Source organism: Maniola jurtina, chromosome 11 (genome assembly GCF_905333055.1).
Source record: "Maniola jurtina chromosome 11, ilManJurt1.1, whole genome shotgun sequence".
Taxonomy (NCBI): Eukaryota; Metazoa; Arthropoda; class Insecta; order Lepidoptera; family Nymphalidae; genus Maniola; species Maniola jurtina.
Genome location: NC_060039.1, coordinates 2,379,340 through 2,400,809, shown reverse-complemented (window position 1 = coordinate 2,400,809; position 21,470 = coordinate 2,379,340). Strand labels below are relative to the sequence as shown.

General features: G+C 35.2%; 2 protein-coding genes and 3 long non-coding RNA genes across 5 annotated transcripts; 3 read left to right on the top strand and 2 right to left on the bottom strand.

The window, feature by feature from the left end:
- Positions 1–1,229: 1,229 nt before the first annotated feature.
- On the top strand, positions 1,230–21,284 carry LOC123869304. The gene is made up of 3 exons (XR_006796859.1): positions 1,230–1,243; positions 17,376–17,379; positions 20,784–21,284. It is a non-coding gene; the product is annotated as an uncharacterized LOC123869304 (long non-coding RNA).
- Positions 1,859–3,773, bottom strand: LOC123869303. Its single transcript, XR_006796858.1, has 2 exons — positions 3,221–3,773; positions 1,859–2,824 (listed from the first exon to the last, which is right to left on the bottom strand). It is a non-coding gene; the product is annotated as an uncharacterized LOC123869303 (long non-coding RNA).
- On the top strand, positions 3,894–9,166 carry LOC123869298 (DNA ligase 1-like). Its single transcript, XM_045912165.1, has 9 exons — positions 3,894–4,104; positions 4,425–4,576; positions 5,418–5,669; positions 5,891–5,983; positions 6,323–6,535; positions 7,187–7,356; positions 7,766–7,939; positions 8,425–8,587; positions 9,019–9,166. Exons 1-9 carry the CDS (start codon positions 4,092–4,094, stop codon positions 9,103–9,105), a joined length of 1,317 nt encoding a protein of 438 aa, XP_045768121.1. The 5' UTR covers positions 3,894–4,091; the 3' UTR covers positions 9,106–9,166.
- LOC123869300 (acylphosphatase-2) lies at positions 11,325–16,745 on the top strand. Its single transcript, XM_045912167.1, has 3 exons — positions 11,325–11,595; positions 15,641–15,767; positions 16,596–16,745. The coding sequence occupies exons 1-3, from the start codon at positions 11,532–11,534 to the stop codon at positions 16,708–16,710; spliced, it is 306 nt and encodes a 101-aa protein (XP_045768123.1). The 5' UTR covers positions 11,325–11,531; the 3' UTR covers positions 16,711–16,745.
- On the bottom strand, positions 18,884–20,345 carry LOC123869302. Its single transcript, XR_006796857.1, has 2 exons — positions 19,808–20,345; positions 18,884–19,537 (listed from the first exon to the last, which is right to left on the bottom strand). It is a non-coding gene; the product is annotated as an uncharacterized LOC123869302 (long non-coding RNA).
- Positions 21,285–21,470: the final 186 nt, after the last annotated feature.

Sequence of the window (21,470 nt, the reverse complement as noted above, 5' to 3'; positions counted from 1 at the left end):
ATATAAAACGATTTTAATCTTTTTAACCCCCGATCCAAAAAGAGGGGTGTTATAAGTTTGACGTGTGTATCTGTGTATGGCATTGTAGCTCTCAAACTAATGAACCGATTTTAATTTAGTTTTTTTGTTTGAAAGGTGGCTTAATGGAGAGTGTTCTTAGCTATAATCAAAGAAAATCGGTTCAGCCGTTTGAAAGTTATCAGCTCTTTTCTAGTTAATGTAACCTTCACTTGTTGGGGTGATATAAATTTTTAATTTACACTTGTATTATAAATTGATTAACAAAATAAGTTATAGCTATTCAAAGACATTTCTAAATCCATTGGTATATTATTATTTTACATATTGATTTGTTTTTCTTTTTCAGGATCAGCAGTCAATTTATTCAATCAACAATTATTATTACGATACTTTTTAAGCTTAACTAATGGGACAAGAAAACTGTTTAAATTTTTGTATAATAAAGTGCCATATTAACCTGTGTACCTTATTACTTTTATTTTCCACGAAAAATAAGGAAATGTTACTTTTCTCGTGAAAATGTTACATTTTGAGATGTCTCGTGTTACAATTGACTATCTGCCACTGGCAACACTGGTTAAACTATACAAGTATGGACCCCGTCTGTGCCGGCGCTCGCCGACATACGCACGGCACCCCCTTAGAGCGCTTTCCAGTCAGTTTTAACAAAAAGAAAAACACTCCAAAAAGGCAGACACACCCGCCAGCTAACACCAACACAGACGAAGTCCTGATCAAAGAATATACAGCACGTTTATATACTATCTCTATGATACAGCACATACACTATACAGCACGAAAAGGATCTTTTGACACTTAAAAGGGAGGGGCGTAGTTGTAGAACAAAAGCTGCCAGTAAATAAAACTTCCTCAATTTTAGAGAATAATGTTGAAAATGTCAATGTAAAACCGAGTAAGTTTTATCTAATTTTAACTGAATGAGAAATTAGGAAATAGGTCCCTGTCATTAGGAAAAAATAATAAAAATCATCGATCGGCCATGGACTTTCAACCTATCATGTTTACCTGCTCAAATACTATACTTACCTAGTCCTAAATGTAACTATAAGATGCAGATTCATTTCTGTTGTATTTATTATAAGGATATATTGTGAAGGATACATGCACAGTTACAGAATATATTTAAAAAAAAAAACAGTGAAATTCAGATTTTTTACTAAGCAACACCACGTACAAGGGAAAAGAACCTTGTCGCACTGTAGTTCCAGCAGTCATTTTTAAACACAGACCAATAACATAAAGGTTGGTCTGTGTTGGTGTTAGCTGGCGGGCGTGCTCTGCCTTTTTGGAGTGTTTTTTTTTGTTACAACTGACTGGAAAGCACTCTAACGGGGTGCCGTGCGTGTGTCGATGAGCGCCGGCACAGACGGGGTCCATACTTGTAAAGTTTCCCTAACTTGTTACAAATAACTATAAACTTGACATTGGCTAATCTTTGTAAAGCCAGACGAGAGAGCAAAAAAAAAAAAAAAACATAAAGGTTCTCGATTGCGGTAGAATGACAGCTGCAACGTCACAATCGCAATCCCCTTTGATTGGTTGATGCTCGATTACTATTGGCATCTATTGGCTACATTCTATTGTTGCAACAGAATAGCATGCCAATAACAACAATTGAGATTGTAATGATTGATGCAGGTTTGGGTAATTCTACCGAGTGATAAAAATAAAAAAATAAAATTTTATTTAACAATATTAACTTTTTGTTGGGTTATTATGATAAGTTTTAATGTAATAATCATCTAAAAAATTGAAACAGAGATCAATAACAATAATATTTTGAAATAATCGCATATTTTGGTTTTTTCATATCGACAGGAGTGACATAAATTTCGCCATGAGTGACAGGAATTTTCTTAAAATTACAAATTTATGTAAGAATGCAAAAAAAATAACCAGGCTTAATTGTTTTTGGTGTCAACAGTCTTAATATGTCAATTTCAGGAAGTCAAATTTAGTTAAAAACTATTAAAAAAAATCAACAAACATGTTCTACAGAAATGACGTACTTAAACATAAGATTCCTGTAGAATAAGATCCTGAAAATAGAATCATTACAAAATATAATTTTCTTCGTCTGGCGAAGCAAAAAAGTTTTTAAAACATGTTTTATGACATTATCGAACGTATCATACTAATTATATTTTATTTTTTGGTTTGCATTTTCCAGTTTGAAAAATATCAGAAGTACCCTCACATTCAAAGGTTGATCTGTAAAAAATTTCAACCCTGGACGTGACGTCTGCGTCACGTCTCATAGCGACAGCTATTGGGTTCCTGTATATTCCTATATTATGATTGGTTCTGCAGATTTGCAGAAGTCTGAGAGTTTTTTTTTTTGGGAGTAACGTAAATAAGCCTAATTTTGTAATGGGAGCAAATCCGAGCTGTTTTTCAAACTCTGCTAGCTTAATTTTCTTAGCTTAAGAAGCTCTAATTTCAGTGTTCATCTATTTTTGTCTAAGGAAAATCTAGAAAATACTGTAGATATTTGTGAAACTGGACTTGAAGGAGAATTATCTTCTTTTCAATCCTTATACACGCTCTGGCCAACTCTTTCTTATTGTTTTTGTGCTCTTGGTGTGTAGTCTTTAATTGATTTTATTTTCCCAGCTTCTTAATAGTTTTTTTAGTATCTTTCTCTATATTTTCGATGTGCTCCTTCCGGTCCAGCTTTGGTCATTTTTTGTCTCTTCTTCGGTATCCAAGCCTTATTTTGTTCTTCCTAAACGTTACTCTTTTTCTTTCTCCAATCGCGTTTTGCCTGATATGCCTGAAAAAACTACCAGAAAGAGCCATGCTTATTATTCCTGTAGAAAACAAGTCACTTCTGTCGAAAATAATAATAATAAAGCTAGCAGTACAATATCTAAAACCAGTTCATAATAAAAAACAGCATTCTGCATTAGTTAAATTATAATAATTATAAATTTGTATTTGTACACAGAAGATAAAATATATTAGAATAATAAGTAAATTATCATTTCTGTAGAAATATCTCACTTCTGGAGAAAGCTATATCAACAGAAGTGAATTCTACAGAAGTGGCGTTTTAACTTAAAAATATGTTTTCGGTGCAAAATTTTAAGTTATGAAAACAAGATTCACTCGATTATATTAATTAATCAACTTATTAATAAGGCCCTAAGCAAATCATATTTTTAAATTGTTTACTTACTTTTTTTTATTGAGTACAGAAATGAGACTTCAACTTTGACACTGGTGTAGAACGCCTATACAACTTAATGATTCTCTGAAATGCTATCACTTGCAGAAATATGGCCTACACTAGTCATTACAAGGCAAATAATAGAGTTGCTAGAGCTATAAACTAATGTTCCAACTTGAAAAATAAAAATTTTAGCATTTCGGCAATTTTTTTCTACAGGTGTGATTATTTTTCACGAACATTGTAGAATGATAAATAACTTTTAAAATAATAAGTGAGATTTTTTATTATTTTTTTTGGTGCTTTCTTTGTCATATACTTTACACAATAATTAATTTGCAATACATGTAGAGTCTTTCTAAATAATTTTTAGAGACACTTCAATATTATATCCTATGTCGCGAACATTCTACAGGACGTGAGTAATCACGTACTGTACCACTGAAATAAAGTAAAATTTAATATTTAATTATAAAAATAGTTATTTAATATGTTGAAGAAGGTCATGAAATTTAATAATTAGGTTTTAAAATTAGTTCAAATTTACGGAGCTACGATATATTTTAAGCGAACACAAATATAGCGTTTCGGTAGAATGACCGTTTCATGTAATCGAGCTATACGAATTTTCAAATTGACAGAACTTGACAGAACCGTTGAAATTGAAATGGATTGAAAGTTTTTTGCGAATTTCTGGCGTTTCTGTTTTAATTTTAAGTTTTAAAACTATTATAAGTATAGTGATATTGCGTACTAAAGCCATAATATACTATTCTCTTTATATAAAACTTCATACAGGAGTCGGGAGTATTTTTTAGATATTAGCTTCATACACAATATAAAAATTATAGTAAAAGTGCACTGAAAGTTAAAATCAGACATGGATGTGAAAAGTAAGTGGTTTTACCACGCATTATTAAATCGTTATGGTTTATTTAAGTGGAAACTTGATGGAAGCATCGATGTTCAAAAGACATAAGATAGTTGATATTAAGTTTTTGCCATTGATGGTTTATTCATAGATTTAATTTACGGAAATTACACAAACAACGGTCATGGAGACATTAAAGGGCGCCGAGAGAAGCCGGCATTGTAGGGGTGGAGACAGGAGATATTTTAATAGCATAAAGAAAACATGTGCTAAAAATAAAAACAATATTATTTATTTTGATGTCAATCCTTGCCATACTATAATGTGTTAATGGTTTTCCAGCAATAACTGCGGAAAACCTGATAGAGTGCTGGAAGGAGATTTTTCCAGACGTCTTACTGGTAGCTGAAGACATGAAGAAGCCTCATGCTTTGATGAGTGCCCTGTTCCTGCTGTTTGACCGCTTGGGTATTGATAAAGATGCTATACTTGCGGTAGGTATAATTTCCATATCAATCCATACTGATATTTAGAGTAGTGATAGCCTTGTGCGTAAGAGGTCTGCCACTTATAGCAAGTGTTGAGAGTTGAATCATGGGCACACACCTATAATACATTTTTGGAGTTACCTGCTTTTTCAGTAATTAAAATAATATATCACTCACTGTAATGGTGAAGGATAACATTGTGAGAAAACCTACCTGCCTTAGAATTCACTATAATATTTTCAAAAGTGTAAAGTTTTCCAATCCACACTTTACCTGGTAGACCGTCTCATTGTAAGAGAATACTCATGCTCAGTAGTGGGCCGGCAATGGGTTGATGATGATGATGGTGCAACTACTAAACCACATTAGTGTATGCGAGGGAGAGGGCTGGCTGCTAACACAGATTGATAAAATCTAGCAAGGACAACCACTTTTGATCACAAATCTTACTCATAAATGCCATTCTATTGTATTAAGCAATTTACTGTAACATCTAACCAATCACATCACAACAATGCTTATGCAAATAATTTCATTTGAACCATTTCTATGATAGGTACTTTTTATCCTGGAAAATCAAACAGTTCCCACTGGATTTTTAAAAAACCTAAATCCAATTAGAAAGAGTTGCAGATATCATAATATAGTAAACAATGTTAACCATAAACTCAGATTAAACACATAAATATACTTTTATTTAACTTCTCACATATTTTACAGCATCACCATTGACAACCAGAGAGTCCATAGAGTCCACTAAAGCACTTTTAGAAAAGTCGAACTTGGAAATTTACTGTATTCATGGACACAATCCACAAATCCATATATAACAATAATTTTATTACAGCCACCACCCGAAGAAGAAAGAAATGAAAACTTGTACTTCTACTGGGACCTGCTGCCAGTCATCAACACAACCCGAGCGTTCAACCACATCACCCAGTTTGCCTTCACCAACACCATCACCCAGCTGCTGCAGCCGACGCATGCCACCTCCCACACCATGCTGCTGCTGCTGTTCAACCTGATGCTGTTCAGGGAGGAGCGCATGGCTGACATTGCTCCTTATGAAGAGGAGCTGTTCTCCAAAACTGATAAGGTAAGTAACCAACCATATATTTATGTGGTGATGTGTTTTGCTTTTCCTGCTACGTTAGTAGTGGGATGGTGGGTGGTGCATATAGCATGCTGCACATTGTACTATACAGATTTATCTGATTTGGTCAATTATAGTGATACTTGTGGTTCCTTGTATATCATGGACGTTCACAAAGTTACTCCTGCATCTCCAATACTTCAAAAATTGTTTCATTTTTACAGGTCAGAATGTTGACAGACAAAAAAAATAACTGCTTGGAATTGCTCAACAAACAGTTTGCAGAAAAAGCTGAAAGAGCAGGGAGACTTAAAAATGTAAGTATTAAATTGCAAACATAATTATTATTATATTATAAAGCAAGGCATAGAATATGGTTCAAATTTTTTACAAACACATGACCCTCCACAGTGGCGTAACTATATCATAGTTTTAGTTACGGATATTTCATATTGAACTTTTTTTAAACCTTTCATCTCATTTAATCCTAAATTAATTAATTAGTTATTTGTTTTTATATAATTGTTATAATTAATTTAAATAATTATATCCTGTTATAACAGTAATGCATCATGTGATATCTGAGATATTTAGCTTATTATTATTAGAAAGCTAAATATTTTATTAAATACTCATTCTATTAATGAACCCTTTAGATAGACCGTGAAATAAAACAATATGAAGAAGAACTCAAACAAGAGAAAGAAGAAGAAGACAAAGACAAGCAGGAACTAGAAGCTCTACAAAAAGAGTACCGCCAAATGCACATCTTACTTGAGCAGAAGAAGGGACTTCGGGACTCGTTGGTCACAGAAGTGGACAAGAAACGCGCCTTGAGAGTGTACGATGCTGAGGACATCAAGGCGCAGGTGAGATATTATAAGATAACGGATAAAGGATGCACATTACACTTCTGAACCACCAATGAATGTAGTACCTATTTAAAAAAATGATTTGTTTGTAATTTGTTATTAACGAAATAATGTTGAAAACTAAAAACCGACTGTGATCATCTTAAAAGCTGAAATATTTGAGTAATATTGTTTGCTTGTCGCTTGGTATATTTTAATGTTGTAGTAAATTTATATTCATGAACTCAGAATTTTCTCCTCTTTCATTTGACATCCCGCTCGATACAATAGCAAAAAAATATTTGGAGACGTAACTGACACTTGACACCTCATTTATCAAAATCGGCCCAGTAGTTTAGGCGCTACGGTGGAACACACAGAATCTGGATACAAACATACATACATACATACAACCCTTCCTTTTGGCTTTGCTGCAGTCGGGTAAAAAGGCATTGAACCTAGTTGGTATACCTACGGTTTCTGAGTTATTTGAGTTCAAAATTATTAATGCTTTATTTATCTACAGTTTAAAAATCAAATATCTCAGAAAGTATATTACTTACAACATAACTGAATGCTTTTTGACGAGGTTTTACCAAAGTAGCAGACTTGAAGGTATGACAGGTTCCATACAAAAATGTTCAAACCCTTTTATCTTCCATGACTCAGGTGGAGCAAGCGACACAAAACGTTCAGGACGCTGAAGAGAAGCTGAATATGCTGCAGGCGACGCTGATGCAGAAGGAAACCAGTTTGAAGAATCTGCAGTCCATCAAACCCAACCTGGACAGCGCTAACGTCTTGCTGTATGATATCATCAATCTGACTGACAGCTTGAGGTGAGTTTATAGCATACCTACTTCTCTCTCTTTTGTGCAGGGAGCAATATGAAAGGGATAACAATACATTTAGAACTGTCATTTCATTTTCGTTTAGAGCTTATGGGCAACAGTGTGCTTAGTATGAGATTTTACATTTCAATTTTTAGAATTCGGGCGGCGAAATACTTCAGCGTTAAAATAAAATAGAACTAAACAGTCTTGTTTTAAAGTTCATCCATACATTTACATTCTACAGCCATTGAGAAACCAGGTATTGAATTTTGGACTTTAATCCAGGAAATTTAGGCCCATTTTACTCTGAGCTTAATGTGTTCCGTCGCTCGAATTCTATTAATGGTAAGATGTAAAACTCTCCATCACACTAAGCACTCAGAATTAGCCAAATAAAAATAATAAAATGTTACAGGGACTGCGAGAACGAAGATACAGAGAACAAAGAGGATGAGCAAGAGAAACTGAATGTGGAGCTCAGTGAGCTTGAAGCTCAGTTCGCGGAGCTAAGCGCCGCGCGAGTGGAGGCAGGTAGAAAGCGCCAGGAGGCCGGTCGTAAGCGCCAGGAGGAGCGCGCCCAGGCAAAGAGGTGGGTTGCGATGCTTTACAAATATTATTATTAGCTTATCCATTATAAAGCCTGTTAAGGGAAAAATGATTGACTGACTGATCTATCAATGCACAGCTCAAACTATCAGACGGATTGGGCTGAAATTTAGCATGTTCATACCTGTTATGATGTATATATCCGCTAAGATTTTTTGAAAATTCAAGCCCCAAGGGAATAAAATAGGGGTTTGTGTAGTTCATGTGGGTGAAGCCGCGGGCATAAGCTAGTCTTGTTCATACAGTAGGTGAACTTTGGACGACGTGGAGGGGATATAATGGGGGGTGTCCATATATGTAGACGCTACATTCTCTCAAACTGTTGCAAGCCACAACCCTTCAACCTAAAAAGCTGAGTTACACCCCCAGAAATTCCTACAGGATAGAGAATAAAAAAGATTTATGTTTTGCTGAGCGAAGCCGTCGCTAGTTTCAATTAAATGGTTTAATGACTTGATTTTTTTCTAGTGACCTACGTGATGCCGAAGAAAAGGATAAGAAAAGCGCAGAGAAATCCATAAGGGATGCGCAAAAAGTGGTGGAACTCCAAGAGTTGACAGAACAGTATGAAAAAGAAAAAGCGGCCGAACTCGACGAACTGGCCAGCATTAAAGAAAATTTCATTCACGAAGTAAGTGTTTTTATTCCATCAGCCTGTATACGCCCACTGCTGGACATAGGCCTTTTCAAGATCATGCTTTGGCATGTAAGATTTATTTTCTCGAAGAAATAATTAGTTTACTAAGAGCCGATTTTTCAATCGTTAAATAATTTTTATCTGACGAATCTGAGGTTTTTGTATAGAAAATCTGTCAAAACATCAAATAAATAAAGTGACTCCACATTGGCATCTCATTGGCACCGACTCCAAAAAATGTTAATTTAGAACTATATTATTAACTCTTGTATACATAATTTATATTCAGTAATAAATTAAATGATTTTTTACTTTTTAGTGTTTGTGGTTGTTGAAGTCGGTTTTTTATTTTATTTTTGAAAATTTTTTGTAGGACACTTTTTGTATGAAGATTTCTGATGAATTAAGATTTTTTTTTTTTTCAGTTGGAATCAATCGACGAAGCTGTTTTGAAGAAGCTAGCAGAGTGCAAGGAGAGAATTGAAGCGAAAATACGTAAACGCCATGGTTGAGCTGCGTTACTATATAAAATTATGTGAATAAGTGTTTTTTGTATAAATTCCTTAAAATAAAGTCATTCGTTATATAAACAGTTTTTTATTACAAAATGTCAAACGCTTACACAGAATTTACAGAGTACCTACACGCTTTGTGGCTACAGGAAAACCCTTCGAGTTATTTAGGGTTCGTACATCAAAAGGAAGAAAGGTACTTTTATGTGAACGAGACCTAGTAATCATAAAATTTAACAGTTAGGAAGGTCTTAAAGCACAAGTAAAGAGAAAACTCCGAGAACCAGTTTATTACAAAAAAAGAAAAATAAAACCGACTTCAAAAACCAAAAACACTAAAAAGTAGAAATCTCTAGGTCTGAGTAATCGGGGAACATACATAAAAAAAAAAAAAGATCCCGACGAATTGAGAACCTCCTCCTTTATTGGAAGTCGGTTAATAAATCAAAATGTGTTCACGAAAAGAACTAAAAATTCATTCAAATCACATAATATAGATGGCGCAGTCCGTCATCAACTAAGTGTAACTTATATCTTGTACGATGGTGTGGAGTCCTTCGTGTGCGAATTCGACTCCCACTTGACCGGTGTTTTTAAAGAATTCTATTGAAAAAATATTGAATATAGACTTGGGTACTCAATGTGCTCCGCTCCGTTTTTGTGGACAGGCATCCTAATGCAAGGTTAGGTTGCCTGTCAACTAAATTAATGACATGCGGGTTGGATTTGCACACGAAATGTTCTGTACCATCGTACATGTAACATTTTAATTTTTCAAATTTCTATGGCGGCTATTTCGAAATCTTTATTATTTGTTGTTATAGCGGTAATTGAAATACACATTTTATGACAACTCTCTACCTATTACGGTTCACTCACGAAATACACTGGACAGCGGAGGCTTAGTAGATAATAGGGTTCCGTTGGCACCTTTCAAGTAGGTACAGTACCCTAAAAAAGAAGCCTTGCCTCGGTGCTACACCACTCTGTCTGCGGGCGTTGCATCCTAGGTTGCAACATCACTTGCCAGCAGGTGTGATAGCAGCCAAGCGCATGTGTATTAATTAAAAAAACGGAGATATTACACATTTGGATGAAGCACTTACCTATTTTCCTCTCTCCTTGACATCGGTTGACGGTTATTAGTAGGTATTATTATATCCTAAGCATTGCGGTTCCCAAAGATCGTCGGACAGTTGATTAGGAAGCAGATTTTTCAATCAGAACAATGAGATAATTGTCATTAGCGGAACTGGCCACTCCGCGCCCCTGCCGGCCCGCTGCCTGCCCGCCGCCCCGCGTCCGCAAAGCGAGGACAAGCCTTGTTTTAAATAGCCACTGCTTTTGTTTTAAGAGGGGTCTCTCCGTCACTCGCTCCATACAAACGTAGTTCCAATTTCATTTGTGTATGAAGCAACCAAAGTCCATGAAATTTTGCAGATATATTCTAGAAACTAATATCCATGTCTGTGGTTTTCCTGATTTCTGTTAAAATATTCGGTTTCAAAGTTACGCGGTCTTAAAAATTCACGTACAAATCTTTGAGCTCCTGTAATTTTGAAACTATATATTTTTAGAAAAATCTAAAACGGCACAGATATTAGTTTCTAGAATATGTCTGCAAAATTTCATGGACTTTGATTGCTTAATATTCAAATGAAATTGGAACTACGTTTGTATGGAGCGAATGACGGAGAGACCCCTCTTAATGTTCGTACAATCACGATTCATACGGTACGATATAATGACACTTCCATACTGCTCTTCTTTTTTCCTTCCACATTAATTTAACATTCTTCTAGTAATATGCCCATACCATGCCAGCCTATTAGGTACCCCTCATTTTCTACCACTGGATGGCGCTAGTTTCAAACTTTCCCATTATATTATAGGTATTCATTTGATGTGACTGATCCAACTGATGTACCCTAAACCGGTTACATTAGAAAGGCAATAATGCGAAGATGGTTTTAGACCACTAAAGCAATGCATTAGGTACATTCTCTTTTTTAGCGTATTGGCGCATGCCAGGGTAAAGGTGCGCTAGTTCAATATGGAAATTATACAGGTAGGTAGAAACTCGATGTCGGTTAAGTATAGTATTGAATTTTGATGCACAGATCAATTTAGTGTAGTTTACGACCATCGCTTATCATTGTACTAATGTATTTACGATTTATAGCTACATAAGTGTGCACAAAAATATCTAGGGCGGGCGATTGGCACTGGGGCGGGCGGGCGGCACTCGGCAGTACCAAAACTGTTACCGAGCTATTTAGTACACATACTACATACATAAATAAATACATAAGAGTTTTTTTTTTTACTAAAAAGTTAAGAATATTACAAAGTTAACTTATTTTTTGTTTATAATTTTTAATTAGTTTTGTTATTTCGAGTGCAAAGGTGGAAGGAAATTCTTCAAAATGGGCGCTGAAGATCCAAATAGCCTAGTTGCAGTTGAATTTGAAGTTTTTGGACAAGTTCAAGGTACCTACTTTAGTTTTCAATCAATAAAATAATCGGGGTATCGATGTTTCAATTAACATTTTTTGGAATATTTTCATTCTGGCATCCTTTCTTGCCATATTACCTAGGTAAAGTTTGACCTTTCTGTTTTTTTAAATTAGTGTTTTAGAATATTTATCACAAATTAAGATTTTAAAGTAAGACAGAAATTTAAATATATATTTTAGACGTAGAATATGTATCTATCAAGTAGATAGGTATGTATAGGTATAGTATTTATTCAACAAAAAATATATACCTACCTACTTAGTTTTAAAAAAACGTAATTTGTTTGTTAGATAATATGAGGATGCACAATAATAATATGCGATAAAAAATAAAATTATCAAGATGATAATAATTAATTAACTGTTGGTATTAACTTAGATAATTTGATGAAAGGATATCGCTTATTTATTTGACACAAAACAGATAATAATATTTATGATAAATGATTTATTCAATTTTGTTATTGAATACCTATTTGGTATTACCTATACCGGTAGACCCGAGCCGCGACATCTTTTTTTATATTTATTTTTTATACAAATACAAGTTAGCCTGACTTGTCGCCACCGCCAATATTCCAAAGTTTAATAGCTTAGTTTGAGTTGTTATCAAGGAAGTTTTGACGACCTTATTAGTGGGAGGTTCCGGGTTCGATTCCTGGCATGGTTTTGGAATTTTATAAATTTCTAGTCTGGTCCGGTGGGAGGCTTCGGCCGTGGCTAGTTACCACCTACCAGCAAAGCCGTGCAGCTAAGCGATTTAGCGTTCCGCTACGATGCCGTGTAGACACCAAAGGGGTATGGGTTTAATAAAAACTGCAATACCCCTTCCAGGTTAGCCCGCTTCCATCTTAAACTGCATCATCACTCACCACCAGGTGAGATTGCAGTCATGGGCTGACTTGTATCCGAACAATTTAAAAAAACTTTTAAAAATAGGTACTGTGGTGAACTTTCAGGCATGCCGATTGCCGATTTTCTCACGATGTTTTCCTTCACTGTTCAATCAAATGATATTTAAGAGGGCTCTCTCCGTCACTCGTTTCATACAAACGTAGTTCCAATTTCATTGGAATATTAAGCAACCAAAGTCCATGAAATTTTGCAAACATATTCTAGAAACTAATATCTATGTCTGTGGTTTTCCAGATTTCTGTTAAAATATTCGGTTCCAAAGTTACGCGGTCTTATAAATTTACATACAAATCTTTGAGCCCCTGTAATTTTAAAACTACATATTTTTAGAAAAATCTAAAACACCACAGACACAGATATTAGTTTCTACAATATGTCTGCAAAATTTCATGAACTTTGGTTGCTTAATATTCAAATGAAATTGGAACTACGATTGTATGAAACGAGTGACGGAGAGAGCCCTGTTAACTAATTAGAATGCACAAGTTTTAGAAGTCGGGATCGAATTCCGAACCTTCCGAATACTGGACTTACGATCTCAGCTTTTTTATATTAGTCTTGTAGAAGTTAGTTTTACATCTTCATTTATCATCGTGACAATGCAGTTGTTATTGATAAAAAAGTACCTATATATTAGTAGATTAGTACACAAATATCAAAGATCTGTTTACGACTAATTTATTAACCCCCGACCCAAAAAAAGGGGTGTTATAAGTTTGACGTGTGTATCTGTGTATGTGTCTGTGGCATCGTAGCTCCTAAAGTAATGAACCGATTTTAATTTAGTTTTTTGTTTGAAAGGTGGCTTGATCGAGAGTGTTCCTAGATATATTCCAAGAAAATCGGTTCCGCCGTTTGACAGTTATCAGCTCTTTAACCGACTTCCAAAAAAGGAGGAGGCTTTCAATTCTTCGGAATCTTTTTTCTAGTTACTGTAACCTTCACTTGTCGGGGGTGTTATAAATTTTTAATTTACACTTGTAAAGTGGTGATTAGTTACGATGTACCACGATAAATAATATCTAACTCTGAAGCCCATCACTTCGGTGTTTGGGTCAGCTCCCAAAATCAATGACATCGACCTACATCTACTAGTCGATATCTAAATATATAATCAGACAGTTTCAAATCAATGTAGGCACGTCCGGCTTTAGTACGTGTGCTTTGATATGGCTATTTAATATGCTTAATAGATTTGAAAATGAACAGATAATAACAGGATATTATATTATCATGAAATAACGGACCACTCTTGGCACTGTCTGCGCTTGCCTTTAAATTTTGCGACATGAACGCACGATGGGTAAACGCGTCCCATCTTAGACCACATCATCACCTTCCATCAGGTGTGATTGTGGTCAAGCGCTTGCCTATAGTGAATGAAAAAAATGAACGAAAACGAAACGAGCAACTGTCGGACTTGACTCCCGAAGTGCTACGCCATCGCATCGGTCTTGTTGTGTTATCGTTATCAACCAAACAATGCGTTTTATAGCTTTTTAGGGTTCTCTACCTCCAGAGAAAAAAAGGAACCCTAATAGGATCACTTCGTTGTCTGTCTGTCTGTCTGTCTGTCTGACGTGCAGCTGTCAAGACCAGTCAAGGGAATCAAAACCCACTTCCCGTTGGCCTAGAATCATGAATTATTATTGATTGTACCTGGGCGCTGCAATGTCTAGACCCGATTCTAGTCACACATACGTACCTACATAACGTAACGCTACTATCTACTAGGGAAGCTTTTCTTCACTAGTTAATCTAACTGAAAACATAAATCGATAAGCGATTTTAGGAAAATGAAAATAAATCAGATCAGAGCAATCAATAATAGATTAGGCGGTAGCTACAGTTTAATTGTCTTATCACTCTATTAGTGATAGCATAATGTACCCGCTTCTTATCATGTATAGGCAGTTTTATTTAGACCATGACTCATGTTGCATTTATTCCTCAAACGGAAATGCGTTATATCAAAGAACTTAAGTAAATTAATTCTTTTAATTCGCTTATACTTCGTATAAGTAGCCAATAAAACATTTTCTTTTTACTATCATATTTCACCGCGATTAATAGCCTCATCGGGGGACAGAAAGGCTGGCCCAATTTAGCGCAAAGGATCAGCCTGGCTGTCCAGTGCGGAAATGCAGTCAGTATTCTTGGTAGGTACCATTCCACGCGAGCGTGATTTTTACAGTATTAGATAAGGCCAAGCTTTAAGTTTTACTGCAATATATCCAGGGAACGAATTCGGGAATCGGCTAGTAAATAATAAACACAAGTTGGGTAGCGACACCATGCTAGTGAACACACGTTACTTTGTTGTTAGGCACTTAATTACAATTGAAAGTTAGCGTAGAATGATGGATACTAACAGGTATTAAAATGATTGGAATTGGTCCAAAATTCCAAATACTTTGGGCAAACTTTGTTGTACCTACAACTAGATGTATCATTATCATCATAATATCATCAAACGTCAACCTACTAAGTACTGCAAACGGGTCCTCTCTCAGAATGAGAAGGGTTTAGTTGGGTTATAGTCCACCACGCTGCCCAAGTGCAGATTAGCAGACTTCAGACTAAGACAGACTGAGAATACTATGGAGAAGTCTCAGGCATGCAGGTTTCCTCACGCGTTTAATTCTCTTAACTCCGAAAAGTTTAAAGTGCGTGCCTGGGATCGAATCTTGGACCCTCCAAATAATATAACCATAAGCTATCACCATCAGACTTCTAATTACTCCTTCTTTATTCTTCAGTCTATTTTTAGGGTTCCGTACCTCAAAAGGAAAAAAGGAACCCTCATAGGATCACTTTGTTGTCTGTGTGTCTCTCCGCCTGTCTGTCAAGAAAACTAGGGTACTTCCCGTTGATCTAGAATCATGAAAGGCAGGTAGGTAGGTCTTATAGCACAAGTCAAGGGAAAAAGCCGAAAGCCAGATCTCAAAAAAATAAAACGTGCACACAAAAAAAAGTAATAAGTATACCTTGTACGATGGTACGGAACCCTTCGTATTCGAGTCCGACTCGCACTTGACACGTGTTTTTTACGTAATTATCAGTGAATTAGCAATTGAGTAATAGAATCTTTATCACTCTTCCAGGTTGTTTCTTCACAAAGTACTGCAAGGACCTGGCGGAGAGCTTGGGGATCTGCGGCTGGGTGAAGAACACCAAGAGAGGCACCATCTACGGCAAGGTGGAGGGATGTAAGGCGCACATTGATGTTATGTAAGCTATACTTATCTATTATTAAATGTTTGTTCCGTTTGCCGTGGAGATCCTGGGGCCATGGAGTATTAGAAAAACATTTTCTTTTTAGACATATTATATCGCCGCGATTAATAGCCTCATCGGGCGACAGAAAGGCTGGCTTATTTCAGCTCAACGGATTAGCCCGTCTGTCCAGCGTTGAAATGCAGCCAGTATTTTTGGCACCTTTCCACGCGGGCATATTTAGTACCTAGCTATTTCTTCATCTTGGACTACTTGACCGTATAAAAATTAATAGAAAATGAAAGCCGAACATTAACCTTACCTTAACCTTGTGCGCGTTGGATCAGTCCCAACTCTATTGATACCTATATTTCCTTCACCTATTAATTACCTATCAACACCAGACACTGTAAACAAATATGATGGTGTAAAAATAAATACTGTATCTTCTAGTAAGCCTAATTTCTAGTAAATAGGCCTCATAAGAAAGCTCAGGGTCACTCAGCGGGAGATACTTGGAGTTTCCCTACGTGATCAAATCAGAAATGTGGAGATCCGTAAAAACCCAGAATAACCTATAACCCAAAGGGTTGTGAAGCTGAGGTGGAACAGACAACCATAAAACCTTATTGTTGTAGTATAGAAGCAGGCGTTATTTTGCGGAAGTCCATGATATACAAGGAACCAAAATCTTAATTTGCTATAATCCGTCAAACCAAAGAAATCTGTATGGTGCAACATGCATGTCGCATGCTGCATGTTGCACCATACAGATTTCTTTGGTTCGGCGGATTATAGCAAATTAAGCTTTTGGTTCCTTGTAAACCTTATTGTTGTTCGCAGGATCAACTGGTTGAGCACGGAAGGTTCCCCCGGATGTAAGATCGAGAGATGCGACCTCACCAACTGGCAGTACTTGTCGCGGCTTGATTACAACAATTTTAGCATAAGATTCTAATCGTTTTCAAAAAATAAAAAATTGATTAAAAATCATTTAACTTTTTAATGCAAACGGTCATAGCTCATTAGAAGTTAGAACCACCCTACATCCAAACTGCACCACTTGCCTCGTGCGGTTGCCGGTTAGTAGGTACCTATTCTTTATACTCGTAATATGGACTTCTATGGACGCACGCTACTCTACATCAACTCCGTAGCGTCAGCGGTCCCGCATGAGACGAGGCGGCGCAGGTCGGGTGCCGGGTGGTGATAATGAGCTATGACCTTTATTCTTTTTTCTCAAATCAGTATCCCGGTTGTTATTGAGTTAGAAGAGTTTTATGTTTTTATTGGATCTCACTACAAAACTTGAATTTGAATTAGATGGTATTTCATAGCAGAGGATGTGAAAAGGCCAAATTTGGTTCTCCAAAACCAGTCAGTCATCCAGTTCGGGCCTGAGTTGACACTGCTTACCGACAAGATCGTTGATATGCACTGCTACAACTATGAATTATGCAGCCGGCTTTTCCAAGAATCCGAGAGTATCACGATTTGCTAGGCTGTTTAGTGAGATAGGCTTGCGCTTGATGACAATCACGTCTGAGATGCAGAGCATGATAATATCTAGGCTGGAAGCGCGCTTGCCTAGAAGATGTCTATTCAGTCTTACCATTAAGATAGTCAAGTTATACTTGGCAGCGAACCCGGAAGAAAACGTGCCTTTGAATGGGCTAAACGAGTAATGAACTGCGCCTAACGTTTTTGTTCTAAGCCTGAGGGCTGGTCTCATGAATAAGAGGATCTGGATTCGATTTCCGGCCTGGTCTCGTGGCAGGCTTTAGCCGCGGCTAGTCAATACCTTTGAATCACACGGGTGACCACGAATGGTCGAAAATAAATATTTTAGTTTTTCGGATCACATGCATATACTTATTTTACAATCTATTTCCGGTCGATAAATACCAGCTCCAATACTTTAACCTTGTCAAATCATCGTCGGTCATCATCGTTTAACTTTATTGCAGCTGTCAGTAGATTGGTGACCACATGATCCTATGGACATGAATGATTTACGATACCTACTTTCGACTAGATATTATACCGATAATAATGCTTTCTTCTATATATTTTTTTTAAAGAGTATATACCTGCCTACAGGTCTATGCTATACCTACCTACATAAATGTGTACAGAAATCGTCTAATTACAGTTTGATTATTATAATAATAAGAATACTTTCCCTTAGCTGACATCGCAGTCAAAACTTTTTTTAGTATATAGTAGGTACTAGCGCTTGGCTGTAATAAAATTGAAGGCGAAAACTGATGCCCGACAGACAGCCTTCCATATCCTAGCGGTTCGTATTAGAAACGAGGAGGCAAATCGCTTCATACGTAATAAATGAGAAGTTAAGCTTTTTCTAGCGTTTTTCCTGTAATCTTGAATATGATCCTAGTAATAATTGGTAAGTTGGTACATACCTAATTATTATCGTACTAATTTTGAATTCTATAGGTATTAACTTCTAGTATTTTAAATTGTATAATAATTCCATATTATTGTAAAATTAAACAAGATATTAAAGGCTTTTTTATTTATATTTATTATTAAGTAGATAATTAAAAAGTTTATTCGAGATAAGCATATCTAATTATAATATTAGACTCAAGGTATAGATAATTAATTAATGTTCTTTAATTTATTGCGAGGGTTTAAAGGAAATGAATAGAAATTATAAATTGAAAGGGGAATTCCTTTATCAGTCGTACTTACCTACTTTTAATTAATGACTGGGTAATTTGATGAGCTTAGTGTTAATTTAGATTTAGTCAATCATTTCAAAAACAAGATCAATATCAAGTGTAATTCTTTATCGTCATCATCATCTCAACCCAATACCGGCGCACTACTGACCACCGCCCTTCTCCCAGAATTACAGAAGTATAGGGGGCCATAGTCATAGACCATAGTCTTGATGGCCAAATGCGGATTGACAGACTTTACACATCTTTCAGGCATAAGTATAAATAATTCATGTCATTTTCTTCCACGTGAAGATACACTACAATACATTAACACAATAAAGTTTTTTTGCGCCTTCAGGAAATGATGGAAATTCGACTGATATAATATTATGGATGAATCATGAAAAACAACGTAGGTTTGGTTGATAATAAAAATCGATATAAAATAAATGAATAGATTTATTGATGCAATTTATCTAGACAGACAGATAGATATCTATGTACATAAACTTATTATTACATTTTGTACAACCATGGAATGTGTTCGAAGTGTTACTTCCGTCATTTTACAATAACATTGCACGCGTCACGAATGTTGAGAAAGGGAGCTGTTAGCTTCTTATGCCGTGAAATCCAAAAATAGCGAACCAGCTAGATCTATTACAATTATTTATTTACATTTTTGACATAATACCTAAAGTGATTCTTGTGCAAGAGTCGCGGTCGCGAGCTTGTCATCTATCTAAAGATGCTGCCGTCTCTTTATTTTTGAGTTGCCGCCAAAAACGTGGGAATTTTGAAAAACCAAATTTTCTAATAAATAATTCTACGTGGCAACAAGGTTTTTAGTTTGATCCTAAGAAGAATTCTATTTTAGAAACATTACTTTTTGTCAATTTCTTCGTTTTTTGCTGGAAGGCCGGCAATGCATTGGCGGTTCCTCTGCTAGGTCTAAGTCATTGCAGACCGCTTATCAACAATGACAGTTTTCCAAAAGATCGCGACTAAGTTGCGAATAGAGTTCCTAGACCTCCACCAATAATGTTAACTAGGCTTTCATTCTAAGCGCACCTCACATGAAAATTATATATTAATTAACTCTTTCTTTCATTTCTTACCTACCTACCTACTAATTCTGTTTTTTTCTCAAACACTATATTACGATATTGCATTATATCATATCGACATCTACATATATAAATCATTATATAAATTGACATTACTTTTTAATTTTCATTACCTAAATGTTGAAAAGACACATGTTTTAGGTAGTAGCAAAATATTTAACAGAATTAATGTGTCGTAAGGAAAATAAATATTACGAGATTGTATAATAGATAGAATACAATAATTGTTATAGGGATCCACTTATTCTGTCTACAAGAAAATTTCCACGGGTAATTTTCCACTGTCCCTTGTCATATTTTAATTGTTAAGTAAATATTACGTTAGCCTCCGTATACCATGAAAATTTTGTGCTTTTTGTAAGCTAGTTAATCCTTTAAATTTATATTCACACTCTTTTATAGAGTTTGTTTTCTATCAGAATCATAGCAAATAAAAAAAAATATTTTACAAAAGAATTTCAAATAGATACTTATTAAACAAAATAGACATATGTATCTATATATTTTTTATTGGACAATTTGGATGTACATACTTATTATGTTCGCAAAATACTATATTACACAGTTACGAATTCACAAAAACATTTAGATGTTATAACTAATGTTACTTAGGCATAAGACGCGACAGGTCGAAATTACAATCGGGGGCTGTGCGGGTGTGCCGGGCGTCCCTACCCCGATTGGACCTGTCAAGGGTATGTAAATAATTATTGTTGGGACTAGCGTAAACTCAGGGTTTGATTGCTTAAAATATAATTCACGAATTCTCATATGAACTTCAAACTGACATTGATATGTTTTGATCCTACGTATTTTGGTCCACGTTTTAAATTCGCAAAATATACAAATTACTACAGTTAAGTAAGTAATTTTAATTTACAGAAGCTCATCAATGCAGTAACATAATATTTACATTTACAATATTTTTGCTCATATACAGACATTCATCGTCAATTATTGCCTTGGTCAAATATCAAACATATTAAATTAATATCCTTGACTTATAAAAAATAGATATACTTACTTACGTAATAAATACACGTGAATTAAATAAATAAACTAAAAGAAATCAAATAATAATAAAGATGAATACTGATAACAAAATAATAATACATAATATACTTAAAAAATAAAACAGTATAACAATTTCGTGCAGGTAAGAAAGTAAAATGAGTAAAACCAAATTCTGTCCAAAGAAATCAACACAATAACAATAGCGTTTTTACTAAAGCGTTGAAAAATTGTTCACTAAATTTAACTTACAACAAAAAACTACAACTAAGCAACTGTACACTAAATAAGTAGTCTTTTTAATTTTCAAATCGGCACTTTATCCATGCAGTTTGAAAGTATTTACAAATTATCCAGATGTAGATACAAAAAAATAAATCATAATGTTAGAAATAAGAAATGCTCTAATGTTCATTGTTAGATACGTAATTAATTAAAATTGTACAGTAGGTAAAATTAATATTACACACATACCTACCTAGATGTAATTTTTATTTTCTCTGATTTTGATGTTTTCATTCAGATATTTGAATATTGTACCCGATAATATAATATTAAAATATATTACTACTCAGAGGCTTTTAGTGCCTGTGTCTTAAGTTACATACAAGGCATACAGAATTTAAGAAGCCTAAATTCATAAAAATTGAAAAACATAAGGCTATCGAAGGCCTAGGTTTAGTATAAACATTCAAGGAATATAAGTAACTAGCTGACGCCCGCGACTTCGTCCGCGTGGATTTAGGTTTTTCGAAATCCCGTGGGAACTCTTTGGTTTTTCGGGATAAAAAGTAGCCTATGTGCTAATCCAGGATATTATCTATCTCCATTCTGAATTTCAGCCAAATCCGTCTAGTAGTTTTTGCGTGAAGGAGTAACAAACATACACACAC